General features: G+C 44.4%; 1 protein-coding gene across 3 annotated transcripts in view; it reads left to right on the plus strand.

Moving 5' to 3' along the window:
* The window catches only part of ncor2 (nuclear receptor corepressor 2), a 77,760-nt gene that overhangs the window by 33,223 nt on the left and 28,803 nt on the right, over positions 1-15,734 (plus strand). For all 3 annotated transcript variants that reach the window (XM_031849296.1, XM_031849298.1, XM_031849297.1), the window contains exons 6-16: positions 319-432; positions 4,186-4,242; positions 4,918-4,970; positions 7,666-7,732; positions 8,733-8,905; positions 9,048-9,141; positions 10,705-10,883; positions 11,558-11,612; positions 11,706-11,804; positions 14,027-14,184; positions 15,506-15,666. In XM_031849296.1, the coding sequence (XP_031705156.1) occupies positions 319-432; positions 4,186-4,242; positions 4,918-4,970; positions 7,666-7,732; positions 8,733-8,905; positions 9,048-9,141; positions 10,705-10,883; positions 11,558-11,612; positions 11,706-11,804; positions 14,027-14,184; positions 15,506-15,666 (1,210 nt within the window). The remainder of the gene's footprint in view (positions 1-318; positions 433-4,185; positions 4,243-4,917; positions 4,971-7,665; positions 7,733-8,732; positions 8,906-9,047; positions 9,142-10,704; positions 10,884-11,557; positions 11,613-11,705; positions 11,805-14,026; positions 14,185-15,505; positions 15,667-15,734) is intronic.

The raw sequence follows: 15,734 nt of genomic DNA on the forward strand, positions 1-15,734 counted from the left end.
CTCTCTCTCTCTCTCTCTCTCTCTCTCTCTCTCTCTCTCTCTCTCTCATTGGAGGTTCCAGCCACACAGCAGGCATTGGCTTTGTTTACAGGCTGTTGTAGTAACTCTTTGATTAACAAGGCCCTGGGGAGTTAATAGCTATTACAGCTAATAGGACAGTTAGTCTCGTCCCGGGGGGGGGGGGACTGTTGATCTAACACACACTCTTTAAGCTTGCAGCAGGAACTGGTGAGCCACAGTTCTTCCTGGAAGATCAGGGCCCTTTTGGATTTCTCATGTGTTAACTTTCATCTTTGTTTGTGTGCGTGTGTGTTACAGCATCAACTGGAGGAGGAGGCTGCAAAGCCACACGAGCCAGAGCGGCCCATCTCGCCACCACCCAGCGAGGCCAAGCACCGCAGCCTGGTGCAGATCATCTACGATGAGAACAGGGTCAGTAGATCACAGATAAGCACCACGCGCTCCATCTGTGGCCCACAGCTCCAGCCCAACTTCCTTCACTTGATCATATATGCAGTGTACTACCACAAGCAAATGTCCGAGTTGGAGAGAGCTGGTAGCTGTTCCCTAATAGTTCAGTATTGTTTCACTGGTATAAAAAAAACAAAACGCTGTTAAATCCGCTGAGTATTCTCTACTGCCTGCTTTGGTTATTTGGTTCTAATGTCGGCGACAGGGCAGCTAGTCAGTGTTGGAGATGTAAACTAGATTAACCAGCAGGTGCAGCTTTGAGCAAACCACAGAGACTTTTACCACGAGTGAAGCCCCACATATCACATATTTCGTTGACAATGTAGACGTAGTGTGGTGTACTCCAATACTGAGCAAAACACTGGGGCTCTGAAGAGATTGGTCCGTCTGTAGAGGACATTTATATTTACCTTTTTTTTAATTTTATATAATCCTCAAAGACCCGTGTCAATGAAAGCAGAGAATGCCACCAGGTCTCTTCCGACCTGAGCTTCCCACCCTTTACTGCCGGGCAGAACTCTTGCCTAACAGAATAAGCTACTAGAGGGCATCGCAGCAGGCACGATGAATCACACACTCGCAGCTTATGAGGTGACGCAGTCGCACACTGAAACACATCTTTGTCTTTCATCAGCTATGCGAGTGTAGCAGCTTACTCATTCTTTCAAGAAAAAGATAAAGAGAGCAGCCGGGAGGTCACATAAGGCTATTTTGAAGCGTTTATTTGGTGCTAGTCACAGCAATCATAATATGCAGGAGTGCTCTGTGCAGATTTTCACCTTTCTAAAGGAGTTATTCTCAGTGCTCTCAGTCCCCCTAGTGGAGAAATGCACACATCTCCTTTTTTAATTTTTTTTATAAGAACTGCCATTTAAAGCTGGGAACTCCTCTCTCGTACTCTATCACAGCCCAGCCCCCACACGAGCCCCCTATGGGGAGCTAGAAGTAATGTTGTAACTTCACAATTCAAAGGGAAAGAGCTCTTGAATGTATTCGAACAGCGTCTCTTGACACATTCAAGGCAGATCCTTTTCAAACAATGGCAAAGCAGAGTAGTGTGTCGAGGAAATATGCAGCAAATGGAGAAGCTGGTTTTAAAACCCCACGTGTTGGCAACACGCAGTCCCCATGTTTAAGTGTAATTGAGCTGGAGGCTAAATCCTGAACAGCTGCACAGATGTCCCCAGATAAGAACCAAAATATCCCGAGAAGACCTTTTCAAAGGGAAAACCACAGCACAGGGCGTGTCCCGCATGACTTTGACCCTTACTGTCACCTCGATCAGCTAAACCACAAACACTTCCATGCAACAGCAGATTGCTCAAGACTCATCTGAAATCATCCTGGCTTACTTCACAATGTAGCTTGACCTCTGTAACACTTTCCACTTCCCTCTGACGGGAAGGATGTACTCTGGCCTACTGCCTGCCCCCTTAACCCCTCGCTCTCTCTCTCGCTCGCTCTCTCCCTCTCTCGCGACCGCTACCTAAGGTGCATTAAGTGGTTATGTGTAAATGGTGTAATGTTAAAGCTTTGTGTTACATGCCAAGCCTTTTATTTATTTATATTTATTTATTTATTTATTTGTGCATGTGGGGTATAAGTACTCCAGCCCCAGCATGCCTTTTTGAGCTGGTGTCACTATGGTGTCATCTGTCCCCTCTGGGCTCGGTGTCACCAGCTTTCCCAGACAGGGTTACAGGCGCATTTCTACCGACATCCCATTGTCAAACCCCGGGGATGGCTCAACCGAAGTTCAATCGTCTCATATTTGGGGCATAGCTGTTATGGACCTGAGCACAGGAGAAGAAAGCCCCTCTGAGAGCGCAGCATCATTATTCTGTTGAGCAATGCTAAATTCTCATGTACATGTCGTATTAAGATGGCCTTGTAGTTCTTTTCCCTTGCCTCTCTCATTTGTCCCTTTTTCACTCTTGACTTCCCTTTATGGGAGACACAAACATTTCGTAATGCTGTGACTGTAGTTGTATATGCACCCACAGTGTTATTTTCATAAGTTTGTCCCAACGGTTTTCAGGGATCATGTGATCTTATAACAGCTTATAATGCCACTGCCTGAGTGGCAGTCCTGTCTGTTACCACGGGGGGTGTAGTTGAAGTAATGGAGCCAGCCTCTCTGTTTGGGTCTTGGTGGTGGGGGTGTGTGTGTGTGTGTGCGCACTGATCGAGAGTGCAGTTTCAAGCTCTCTCTATAATTATTCCCACTTTCAGAGAAAATGTAACCCCGTACAGCTTATTTTGAATCGCATCCATTCCCCCTCTTATTCTTGCAAAATTATTAATTTCTAGTATTTAATGTGAAGAAATATTCCAAGAGTGTTCGATGTCTGTAACGTGCAGTCTTGTTTTTAAATTTGCTTTAAAAAATGACATTAAGAAAAAGAAGAGAAATCCTTGAGCCTCCCTACTCCTAATAATTGCTGTTCATTAACTGCTTCCGTAGTAAGCAGGCTCTCTGAGGCAATACACCTACTCAATGGTGAGGCATCAACACACATGAGGAAATCAATGCAAAGCGAGTTCAGGAAGAATGATCGCATTATGTTACTGTATCTGCATTTGACTAATATGCAAAGTCATGGTCATATGTAAATCAGTGGTCCCTGATGTCATAGAGAACATGCACTTTAAAAAACTGGAGCCCAGTCATCTGGCTTCACTCACAGGTGACCCAGTTGGAAGCCTGCGTTGAGTAAAGTTAAGCTGTGTGTGCGTGAGCTCCTCCGGAGTCTTTACATCCAAGTCCGGTAGCATGACTCTCGTATAAACTTAGGAGTAGATCCCAAACACCTCCTGTGCTACTACCTCTGCAGTGAAGACGGGAGTGAAAAGGACAAGGAAGCAGCATGACATTGTGGGCGGTGAAGAAATACAGGTTGACGTGCACACGTACCACCCCGGCAGGTTCCGTCTCTAAAATCTCCCTCTCCATCCAAACCCCTCCCTCGCCGTCCTTCCATCCCGTCCGTGAAGGTGTCGGTCTGCGAGGTCACCGAAGGAGATGGAGTGAGATGGAAAGCAACGGAGCATGTGGTGTGTCACCAAGGAGGGTCCGTCTGATGGATGAAGCAGAGAGAGAGAGTACAGAGTGGGGTATTCTGGGACACTGCTCACACATTTGTCTGCTGGAGCTAAATATAAGAATGTTTGGAGGAGCAGGGCTGTGATGGAGGTCATCCAGAGACGCAGATGGGAGTCTGTTTGCTGCCCAGCTTCGTGGTCCCTGCCAGGAGTTTGTGTAGTAAAAAAGCTGATTGTTGTATGTAGTGAGCTGGAGGTGAGATGTTTTTCTCTCTTTCATCATTTGTCTCTTCTGAGATGAGCACCAGAGCCCTTTAGCCCCCCCTTATCTCCTTTCCCTGTTTTTGTGCTCTGTCTCTCCCACTCACTTTCTTTTCCACTCCCACTTGCTAGCCTGCCTTGCCTGCTCTTTCTCCCTTCCTCTCTCTCTGCTCAGGGGATGTGAGTAACCTTTTTTTTTTTTTTTTTCTGGGAGAGGAAAGCAGGAGCTGTGGCCCAGCTTGAGTTAAAAGCTCTAATAATAGTCACTGCATCCATCTCTCCATCCGTCCGTCCAGTGAGCGGTAGTGTAGCCTCAGTGATCAAGTGAGCGGGCTCACAGCGTTGCTGTGGTGATGGCTGAGGTGCATGCGGCCGGCTAATGTACTTCTTCTGTTTGTGTTTCCTCACCAGAAAAAGGCAGAAGAGGCTCACAGGGTACTGGAGGGACTGGGACCCAGGGTAGAACTGGTGAGTGGAGGCTTTGATTTCATATGTATGTATTTTGTTCCCTGCTCATGTTTTTTGCATTATTGAAGCAGCTTTTTATTGAAGAGGGATAAAGGATGCTTGGGGGAGAGACCAGGAACACGTTCATAGGTGCAAGGCTCTTCAGCAGGGGTGTAAAGTAACAAAGTCTAAATATTTTATTAATATACCCAAAGCTCCTTAATATACTCACATCAGGGTGCAATGGTAAAGGATCGCTTGCACCCAAACACACTTTTTATTTTAGACAAATTCCCAGACTGCCTTGATTTGCAATATTTTTTCACTTAGTCATGAATTTGTCTGCACACACTATATCTGTCCACACATGTTCATCTTGCTCTCATACACACAGTGATTTTCATCACTTAGTTCTCTTCAACCTTTTGAACTCATGCTAGATGCTACAACAAACGGGTTCCTCTGTCCTGGATGACGTTTCTTTCTTTCTTCAGTTCTTTGGATCGAATTTGATCGGGTTGTTGGGCTTCAGTCAGTCACAGCTTGTTATTTGCTAAACATTTTTCAATCCTGCAGGCACGGTCAAGAGTCGAGGAGATGTTGGAGTGAACTCTGTCATTCTGTAATCTGTTCATTTACAATCTGTTGCACAACTGAACATATGGCTAATGTTTTTTGTTCCTTTGTGTGTTCCAGCCTTTGTACAATCAGCCTTCTGATACCAAGCAGTACCATGAGAACATCAAAATGTGAGTCTGTCACTACGTATGACTACATGCTTCCACGTTAAGGAATATTTGTATCCTGCCATTAAAGTATAACTCTAAGAGAGTTTATACGGGAGTGTACAAATTATAAAACGTATATTGGGGCATATGCACTCCTGTAGTATTCTGCTGCTATTTTGAAATGCTCTGTAAACATTAAACTACTGCCATTAGAGACAGAAAGGTGTTTATCTCAGCTATTAACTCTTGTAGTGGTTGTATGTTGCCTCCACTCCCCCTTCCCCCTCGGCAGACTGCAAAGAATGGCAGAGGGGGGATGTGAAATTGTCATTTTGTTAACTTAGCAATGAAACTTTCTGTAATAAACGTGTAACGAGGGCAGCGACAAAGGGTGAAAAGATGCCAAAGACCTTATGGAAAAGGCCCTCCGCTGTTATAGGGGCCATTATTGTAGCAAAACTATTTGCAAAGCACGGCTGTCTTTTTGCTACACCTCTGCTGTGACAGAGATCTGCACATGTTGTGTGTCTGTACCGCTCTGTCCGCACTACAGACCACCAGCCGGCGGCAGCACTCAGCGGACCGGGCAAAACTGTCCGACTCTGTTAACCGGCGACTTTCAGCCGAATGCGTCTGTGGTTGTCGTAGTTCTGACGGCTGTTGAAAACAGGAGAATACGTAACTGTCCTCATGGATGCCTCTTTGTTTAGTTTGTCATTACAATGTTATAACATATCTGGTTCCTCTTTGAAAGCTTGTTTTGAAGATATGAGTCCATTCAGTCACGTTTTGAACAACTGGTTGTTTTGTATGCTTCGGAATATGACGACCAGCTGCCAGCGCTTCAACTCCTCAGTAGCTAAAAGACATATTTGAATGTCTTTTTGCCTTCAGATCATCTGCGCTCAAACAAAAGGTGCATTAGTCATCCCAAAAAATTGATAAACAAACATCGGCGTTGCTTCTGAAAATGGACTAAAATGACTATTGATTAAACCCCCCCAATATTATGATATTATGACATGAAATATTAACAGCAGGATGGCCGTCTCAGCAACCAACATTGCATTAGGTGAATGTTTGATTGATCATGTCAATTTCCTATGTTAATGGTATTATGCAGAGATTACACAACTCTGCCATGTCTTATCAATAAGGCTCTGTAATCTTGAGTATGACTCACTGTGGCACATCAAGGGGGCAGCACCAGAGCTCGTCTCCACCGTCGGCACTGTGGTGTGGGCACAGTGCCGACACCACAAGATGTGTCTGACCTCTCGCCAGAACGCTGCTCTTTCGTCACCCCTTTTGATCCCTGCACCGTTTGATCAGTATTATTGCCTCAAAGCAATTAACTGAAAACTCTTCCTCCGTGTGTGTGTGTGTGTGTGTGTGTGTGTGTTATTAAATACCACTGTGTCATTTTGAGCCAGCACAATTGACTTCTTTGTTTTGCTAACTGGCTTGATAACCTTGGCACTCATCCCTGCTGGGGTTAGATGAGTACCGATTTCTCTGTGGAGCTCCCGGCATCCGAGTCCCCATCCCAGTTCATCTACTGCACACAGCTGATGATGTTTCCTTTACATATTTAAACTGCTATGAAAACAAAATCTTTGAAGTCTGAAAAAGGTTTTGCTGAGTCTGCGTGTACCTCTGGGGGAACATCTGTCACAAGCGTGCGTGGTATGAATCTTTCAGCCATCGTGTTTTAGAGGTATTATGCCAAATTACAGTGTTCTCCGGTATCTCAGAGAACAAAGGAAACCTTTCGCACGGGTTCAGAGTTGCTAATCTTTCCCTTTGCCATCTGGCGTCCGGAGGACAATACCATCTCTGTCTTTGCGGGGCTTCATCTTATCAGTCCTGTTTTTACCATCCCAAGTTATTTCTCACACATTATATGCCACCACGGTGAGCGTGGCCATCAACAGTATCTAGCTGGATTCAACAGTATTTGTCTTTTCTGCTGCAATGGCTTTGCTCAATATGCATCTGTTTGTTTGTGTGGGAGTGTTTATGTAGGTTGGGGGTTAAGGCTGTTTAGATTTAACTTGAGTTTGTTATTGCAGATAACATGTTTGGGAAATGGAGAATAGGTCATCCTGTGTGTTTATCCCTCCCGACCCATAAATGTTATCATGCCATCGTCTAATTTTCTCAAAACTCCAATAGTATCCCACTTTGGTTATCTTCTGTCCTTGCCTGTGACCCGAGGGCCCCTGCGGCTCAGCTGAAGTGACTAATGTAGAATAATCGTACATTAATCAGTGGGAAACGTGACCTTACAACTCACAGATGAAGTGTCGGGAATAGAATTCTGTCTCGCGGCACAGAAAGAGACGAACTGAGTGGCTTCCTGAGGAGATTACTGGCCCTGACCTTTTATTTGAAGCACTGTGGCTGGCTGTTTACAGCCCAGACAAGTTTTTATAAGTTTGGCTCACCTCGCTGTCCTTTCCACCCAGAAGCAAGTTTATCGAGTGGTGGCATACAAGGACAGGCATTGTTTGTGTGGTCTTTGTTTGTTTACTGGGTAAAGACAGTGCAGAGGGTAGAACATGTGTACCCGAGGATCTAGAGAACATCACATACATCGATTTGTCAAGTGGAAAACGTGATGAAGTGTTGTTGTGAATGTCCTCACCGTATCCTTGTGTTCGTATCTCTCTGCCCCTCTGTAATCTCCACACCTCTCCTGCTTCAACCCTCTTAGAAACCAGGCGATGAGGAAGAAGCTCATCCTATACTTCAAGAGGAGAAATCATGCTCGTAAGCAGTGGGTAAGTAATGACTCGTGTGAAACTGCGGCCAGCTGCTCCTGAAGTGAGTTGCCATTTTAAGCAGACCAGAGAGGAATAGAGCTCCGAGCATGATCTGTTGTCAGTACTCTTACTGAGCTTTGGGGAATGGATTGCTTTTGAAAAACGAAACAAAAATCTCTCACACACCTCGACAAAAAACAACAACCCCTGCATCTGTTGAATTCTCATGTCAGCCAAGCACTTCCAATGATTCCAGTGATCGAGGTAGACTGAGCTAAAGAGCACGACTATAAATAAAGCCGGGATCAATGAGGTGAGCTCACATGCCAGAGACAGGCAGACATCTTCAAATCCACTAGCTCGACAGAAGATCGTTGTAGCAAATCAAGTTTCTTGCTATGACATTTGCATCTATCCACAAGAAGGCAATATGACGGCAAAGTGTGTGTATGTATGTGTGTATGTGTGTGTATATATATATATATATATATATATATAGTTTAAACCACAGAGATAGTGCCAGCAACAACTGTTTCAAAGCTCTGCATTTATTATTTATTGCAAATTCATGTGAGGCCAGAGAGAACAGATCAAATGCAGCACCTGCATCAAAGCTGGAGTTGTGAGCCAGTCTCCAGTCTTCTCTCGTGTTGTCTGTGTGTGTGTGTGTGTGTGTGGGGGGGGGGGGTTAGCGGAGTGTAGAGAGACATCACCTTGTGGTTTATGAGCCCGCCTGTGTGGAAGCTGTGGTCTGTCGTCGGCTCAAGGCCAGACTCCATGTAGAACACCAACATATCACTTTGCCCTCTTCTGAACATGTAGAGGTTCATGGTGGGTCACGACGGAAAGGTAGAGAGAGCTTAGGAAGATTTCTGAACGTCATTCACGTAGTTTCTCAGACGTATTGGTCAATTAGTGTTCTCTCTTTAGATCAAAGGGGGAAATGGGGAAAAGATTGTTGATATTTAGGCAGATCTGCAATGGATTGAGAGATCTTTATCTTCCTGCGGTGCTCCAGGAACAGAAATTTTGCCAGCGCTATGACCAGCTGATGGAAGCCTGGGAGAAGAAGGTGGAGCGCATCGAAAGCAATCCGCGGCGCCGAGCCAAGGAGAACAAGGTGCGGGATTACTACGAGAAACAGTTCCCAGAGATCCGCAAGCAAAGGGAACTACAGGAGCGCATGCAGAGGTGAGGTCACAAGAGTATAAGGCACTTCACTTCTGGAGATGCCTAGTCACTGTCCTATTAAATACAACAGTGGGTTTGATTCAGTCACAGACGTGTGGGGGGTCTTTTGAGTGACAGTTCTCGTGTGTTCTTCCTGTTGTAGCCGTGTTGGGCAGCGAGGAGGCGGGCTGGCCTCGTCTGCAGCTCGCAGTGAACATGAGGTCTCCGAGATCATCGATGGAATATCAGAGCATGAGGTGAGCTCTCCTGCTGAAGATGTTTGCCCCTCTACTTCCTCTTCTAAACATTCAGGGTGTATTCACGCTGTCACACTCCTGAAGTTCAAATTGTCTGATTGTATTGAGCGTCAAGGTTGGCACTGCTGCCAGGAATGAAACCAAAAGTCTCTGAAGACTCTGACGCTGGTGCATCAAAACTCTCACTCAGCTTATTTGTATAACATGTAAATATGAATGTGCCTGTTTCTTTAGTAATTAGGGCAAAACAGTAATTAAAGGAAATCAAGTTGGGCAAGTCTCTAAATTGAGTCATTTTTGGCTTCCTCACTCAAAACCATATATAATCATCTTTATGAATATTACATAGTAATAAAGCTAACAGGAACAACTTACTGTAGTTTTGTTTCAGAGGCATATGGCACTCGATAAGTGCATATGATACAGCTGTTATACAGATATGATGGTATGCCACTGGAGTATGTGTGGTCGCTAAGCTAGCAGGGCTAGCCTAAGCTAAATGCTAGCTCTTTAAGGCCACCACAGCCCAGTGGCAGGCACAGCAGCACAGCTGCTTTCAATTGAAATGCTCCCAAAACTTTGATAGTTTCTGGCTGTTTTTACTGCCCGTCTCTCTTTTTACTGTCTTCCCTCTGTTCTCTTTTCCGTCTCTTTCCATTTATAACATGCGCAGCCAACACATAGCCTCAGCTGCTGGTGCAACAGTAATATTGCTCTATGTGTACTCGTCCACTGTATTATAGTTCTGTGATATAATAAATATCAGCATGGGATATAAAATCACGAGCATGTCGTAGCCTGCAGATTTAGCTGCTTTTGGAATTATTAAAAGTGTCCGTCTCGTCCAAGAAAAGCTTTTTTTTTTTTAGCAGTTGTTCAAGCCCGCTGTGTAGAATTATGTTTATTTTATTTGACCTGACTTCAAACATACCTCCCAAATTCATACTAAGCTCACATGTTGCCATAGTTGTATTTCAATAATTTAAAAGCTGATAGTTCACACATTTCACGTCTAGTTGAAACCGAATACAAATTTAGGACTAAAAAAAACCCATTATATATCCAATTATAATTTTCATAAGAATCGCAATGGCAATGACTGACCGAACCAGATAAATGTCTTGCTTGTAATTCATGTTAAAAGTCTTGTTGGGCGTGAGACTCTTACACTGTGAGCTCTCAGTGTTAAGGAGGAGCACGCTCTGAGCAGACAGCCGTGATATCCACTACTCGCACGTTAGACCTGTTCCTCTCATGTCAGCCCGGTCCCATTAAGCTGAGCACCGTGTCCAATCGGGTTGTCTCATCTCAAGAAAAGCTTCCTACCTTCTCCAGATAGCACAGCGCCTTTCCCATATCCCCCTGCTATCCTCAGACGTCATCTCACTTTGAAGGTCGGGTAATGGTTGAAACGTGAAGAGTGACAGCAAAGTGAGAGTATACATTGACTGCTGGGCCAACGAGACACCTTAAACTTCCATGTCAATACAAGCACCATGCTGTCCGATTATGACCGACCCACTCACTCCATGTTGGCTTCTGTGTGTCCTTGGTGTACCCCAGAACACGGAGAAGCAAATGCGGCAGCTGGCGGTCATCCCTCCGATGCTTTTCGACGCTGAGCAGCAGCGCATCAAGTTCATCAACATGAATGGACTGATGGCCGACCCCATGAAGGTGTACAAGGACCGGCAGGTGATGAACATGTGGAGCGAGCAGGAGAAGGACACTTTCAGAGAGAAGTAAGCACAACACCTCGGTAAAGTCACAGTGGCAGACTTCATTTCCTTTTCTGTGAATAGGAAAATACCCCTTTTTATCTTTATTTCCCGAGCAGCTAGATTGGGTTTCCATCGGCCAAATATACACCTAAAATTGTTTTCCACCAAGAGTACACTGTATGAACAGATAGAGTTTCACACTAAATTCTGTACATTTCTATCCCAAATTATCTTTACTAATGATCAAATGAGCTTCTTTTTAAGCGACAGGATTGAAGCATGTCTTGTTCTGTTATCTTGTGGTACTGGAGTGATCGATAGTGGGTCAGTGAGTTGTTGGTAAGGAAGTGAATCTTCCCCTTTTGTGAGAAACGAGAGGAGACATTTCAAGCTGACAAATCAGATCAAACCCACACAGTTGACTTATTGACTCTAAAGTCTACCCACAGGCAAAGATAGAGCTTCACTTTCTTTTTCTTATAATTTTGATCCAAAGCATACATTAAGATATTAGATCACTTGTAATTGTTTGGTGTTATTTTTTATAATTTGTTAGATTAATGCCATAGATGTACCTCAGATCAATGTTTTTTTAAGTAATCGTAGTCTTAATTTTCTTTTTTTGTGTCAGTGCCAATGACTTTGAGTCGTTCCAGTACCGGGTTGCTAGAGTTTCTTCTCTTCTCCTCCCACAGGTTCATCCAGCACCCCAAAAACTTTGGTCTGATTGCATCTTTTCTGGAGCGAAAGGTATTGACACAATTATTTTTGTCTGTGTTTTTCTGGGCAATCCAGTCTTCTCAGGAAATGATTATTTAAAAACTAATTTCTTCAATGTTTCAGACGGTGGCGGAGTGTGTGCTCTTCTACTACCTGACCAAAAAGAATGAAAACTATAAGAACATAGTGCGGCGGAACTACAGACGCCGAGGAAGAAGCCAGGTACTTTAAATCAAAGCCCAATCGCACAACGAGCTTTGTTGGCCTGAAAACCCGAGGGCATCACTAACTCTTGCTTTAAGAAGCATCGTGTTGTCAGCTGCGGTCACTTAGCTAACGTATACATTTGCTAGTTGGCCAAAAACTTGTTTTCTATTTCATGTCATTACACACCAGGGCTGATGCACTTCCCTGTTGTCAAACTGGTTTGTTGGGAACTACCAGTATTTACTCTTCCCCTATTTTTCTTGTCTACAGTGAATTTAACTTGACAAAGACTTTCCTCTGATTTTATCCAGCTGGACAGCAGATCATTTTTTTTCTATGGAGATATGAATATGCGTTGACTTTGCAAAGCAGACAATGTTGTGCTGCGCAAAAACAGCATGCAATAGGATTTAAAATCCTTAAACTACTGAAATAGGACAATTGTGTTGCTTATAAATGTGTCTTGTTCTCACTACTAGCACTGGAGTTCTAGTGATGTCTTTACAGAACAGTGAGCTAGTTGAAGCCACAGCACTCCCATAATGAAGAGTTAAAAAAAACAAAAACAGCAAAGGTCACACGTGTGCTGATCCATTGCCACAATTTGCTCAACCCTATCACGACAGCACTATTTCCATAATGACAGTTTTTAAAGGCAGCTCATTTCTATTGCTAATGAGCTCCCAGTTATTACTTAGCCCCAGATCAGGTGCTAGCTGTTAAACCTAGTGGTGCCGGGTGCTAAAGAAATGGCACATTAATTTACTGCTGACCTTTTCCTGTGGGTACGAGGGTGGCGTCTCCTCATCCTTCCTGAAGAAATCTCTCGCTCATTACCCGGCGGTTTGCCTCCACATCTCTTTGAGGAGCAGCTAACACTAATGGCTTGCCGTCTCAGAGGGAGGTCGCTGGAGAGGAGGAGCACAAAGTGCAGTACAATATGTCAGAACGACTGCAAATGCTAATAGAGATTATGTTTGGGTAGTGGAGAGAGAGGGAAGTAATAGCTTAATGTTAATGCGTTTCCAGCCGCAGGCTTGTTTTCTCACAGTGCTGTCGTGGAGTAGCTACACTTTCTATAGGGCAGTGCGAACATCTTTCTATAGTTAGGATGGATAGTGATTGTTGTCCTGATGATGTGTCTGGAGGAAGGAAGAACTGTGACACTGAGTGACCATTACGTCCTTTTGAGTTGTGTTTTTTTGTTTTGCTTTCTGCCTGAGTTAATTTCAAAGGGAGGGAGAGGACATTAGTGATATTGAGCAAATGGAGATAAAAGTAGCTTCTCTAAATGAAAGGTGATCTGGGTATTCTACCTTCCCTCTTTCTCTAATCTCCCTCTTTTTTTCATGGTTTCTCTCCCTCCTTTCATTCGGTAGCTCTCTCTCTCCATTCCATTTGCGTCCTTGCCAGGAGCCACATGTAAAGTGTCCTTTTTATAGAGCAGATGTGTAGTAAAGAGATCAACAACAGTTTGTATTCTTTGGATGGCGATCAACAACTACTTGGATCTGAAGTTCTGATCAGTTTTAGTTTGTCTGCTTGGTCAATATTAAGCTGTGTTTAAAGTTGTTGTGGTCAGACTGCATGTCTGGTCTGATCTGAACTCTAACCCTAAAAGCCCAGACACACAGGAAATTCGTAAGGAAGTGGTTCTGGGTGCTTAAAGAGCATATTTTTTAACTTTCGTATCCCGTTTTGTTTTGTTTATGCAGAAAATGAATAGGCTCTTTTAGGTTGGTAACTATTCCGTACTTTAAAAAAAGAAAGTGAACCAAAGTCTTCTGCAACGTCAAAGATAGAAATGGTTTCATGTTTTTGTAAACACAATGCTTCGGTTTGTTGTCTTATCTCTTCAAAAAACGAAGACAACCCCCCCCCCCCCCGCCAGACATCATACGGTCTGTAGCTGTGTGCCCAAAGTACATTTCTCTGAATAGTGTTTTAGTTATCAGATCTGCCACAGGAAGAGCGGCGTCACTCACTGTGGTAATTATAGAGAAATATTGGAGCAATCTGCTAAAGTGAAAGTTACTTTCTACAGTGAACTAAACTTAAATGTAATGCGAAATGATTAAGTGATCACTTCCATCTTTCATGTGTGTGCGTCCACACATTGAAGTGTATGATTTTTAGGTGCACAGGTTATAGGGAAGGTGAAAGGTGTTTGTTGGTGAATCTGTATATCTAGTTACCTGGGATTGATTTTTTTGTTGTTTCCGTCTCTCTCGTCGCAGCACGGCCAGCAGCAGCAGCAGCAGCATCAACAGCAGCAGCAGCAGCAACAACAACTGCACCGGGGCAGCCAGGAGGAGAAGGAGAAGGAGGAGAAAGAGAAGGAGGGAGAGAGGGATGAAGAAAAAAATGAACCCGAAGACAAGGAAGATGGACTGAAGTGAGTCTCTTATTAATACTGACCAAAAACATCCTGCCTGGAGTCATCTCATTTGCGTCAAACTCTTCTTGAATTTGTCAGTCCAAACATTGTGCGCTGCAGAGATGACTCAACACACTGATCCATTAGAGAAGCACGCTGACAGAGTGAGAGAGTGAAAACATGTCTGCCACATTGTATGAGCCTGACCTCTACAGCTGCAGCTATCTTCTCCCTTTCCCCATTTCTCCAACGCACAATTTTAGATTTGTTCCCGGTCAGATGGAGGAGGAGTAAGTTTTGGCGAGCAGGGACCGTTTCTGTGAATTCAATCATTCTGTAACCCTCTCACCTCCAGCCAGACATTCCACCTACTGCAAATTCAAGTGTTCTTTCATTCTCCCTATTAACAGCTGTTTTCCTGTTTATGCGTCTCCCCTTCCCAATTGGATGCCAAGTTTCATTTTTTAAATTCTGTTAAGTCTGGATTTGTTTTGGTGGGGGAAAATAATCAGTACGATTAACCGAGCTGTAAATTAGAAACGTGTGTGTGTGTGTGTGTGTATTGCAGTGTTTTCAGGCACTGGGCCAGCAAAGGATGCAAAACAACAGATGGAATATGACTGCTATCTGGTGCCGGATAATTCATCAATGAATACGACAGTCTTATGTCTGTATGTGTTCACACGCTATAGGCTGTACACTGCAATAGTTTTCAAGCGAAAGCAGGTCCTATTTATTAGCAGTAGTGTCGGACTAGAAGAAGATGATGAGGCACTGCCTACTGACTCCCTGCTCTGAGGCGAGTCCAGGGGACCGCGTGACTCCCAGTGCACCTTGCTGCCTGCCTGTCGCTGGCACAGCTGGCTCACCTATATTTAGAGTGCCACCGGCTCCCCTCATCAAGATTAATGGTGCTGGGGGAAGATGAATGGAGGAACAGTGGGTTCAAACTCTGTGGCTGTCTCCTGGCATGCCATTGTGCTGACACTCGATAAATTATCTTGGGGGGGGGGGCCAAGACAGAAAAAGCAGAGTCTGTATACACTTTAACATTTTGTCTTTCAAGATTGTGTTTCAGTCTGCAGAATCCTCTAGTCACCTGCAGACAAACATGTCCAATGCAATGTAGAGGCTGCATTAGGGACAGTGATGGACAAGTGCGTTTGAATTACATTTTTGGGACTGACTGAATAGCAGCATGGCCCATATTTGAGTCTCAGAAAAGGTTGTATGGGAATTATTTCACTGGTGAGATGTCTCTTTTTACAGTTGCTAAACTGCCATCATCAAACACTCTTGTGTTTCTCTTGCTGACCGTGTTGACATTTCTCACACACAGGGACGACACCTCTGGAGAAGACGCTGAGGACAAAGAGCCCACCGTGGCCTTTAAGGGTCGACGCACAGCCAACAGCCAGGGGCGCCGCAAGGGCCGAATCACCCGCTCCATGACCAGTGAGGTGGAGGAGACCACCACACCGCCACTCAACAATGAGCTCGGTCAGTCTCTTTTTGACATTTAAATCCATTTCGTATTCGGGCTACAGACACATGTCACACAATTATAC

Source organism: Anarrhichthys ocellatus, unplaced genomic scaffold (genome assembly GCF_004355925.1).
Source record: "Anarrhichthys ocellatus isolate YVR2014 unplaced genomic scaffold, GSC_Weel_1.0 scaffold9, whole genome shotgun sequence".
In the NCBI taxonomy this organism is placed as follows: domain Eukaryota; kingdom Metazoa; phylum Chordata; class Actinopteri; order Perciformes; family Anarhichadidae; genus Anarrhichthys; species Anarrhichthys ocellatus.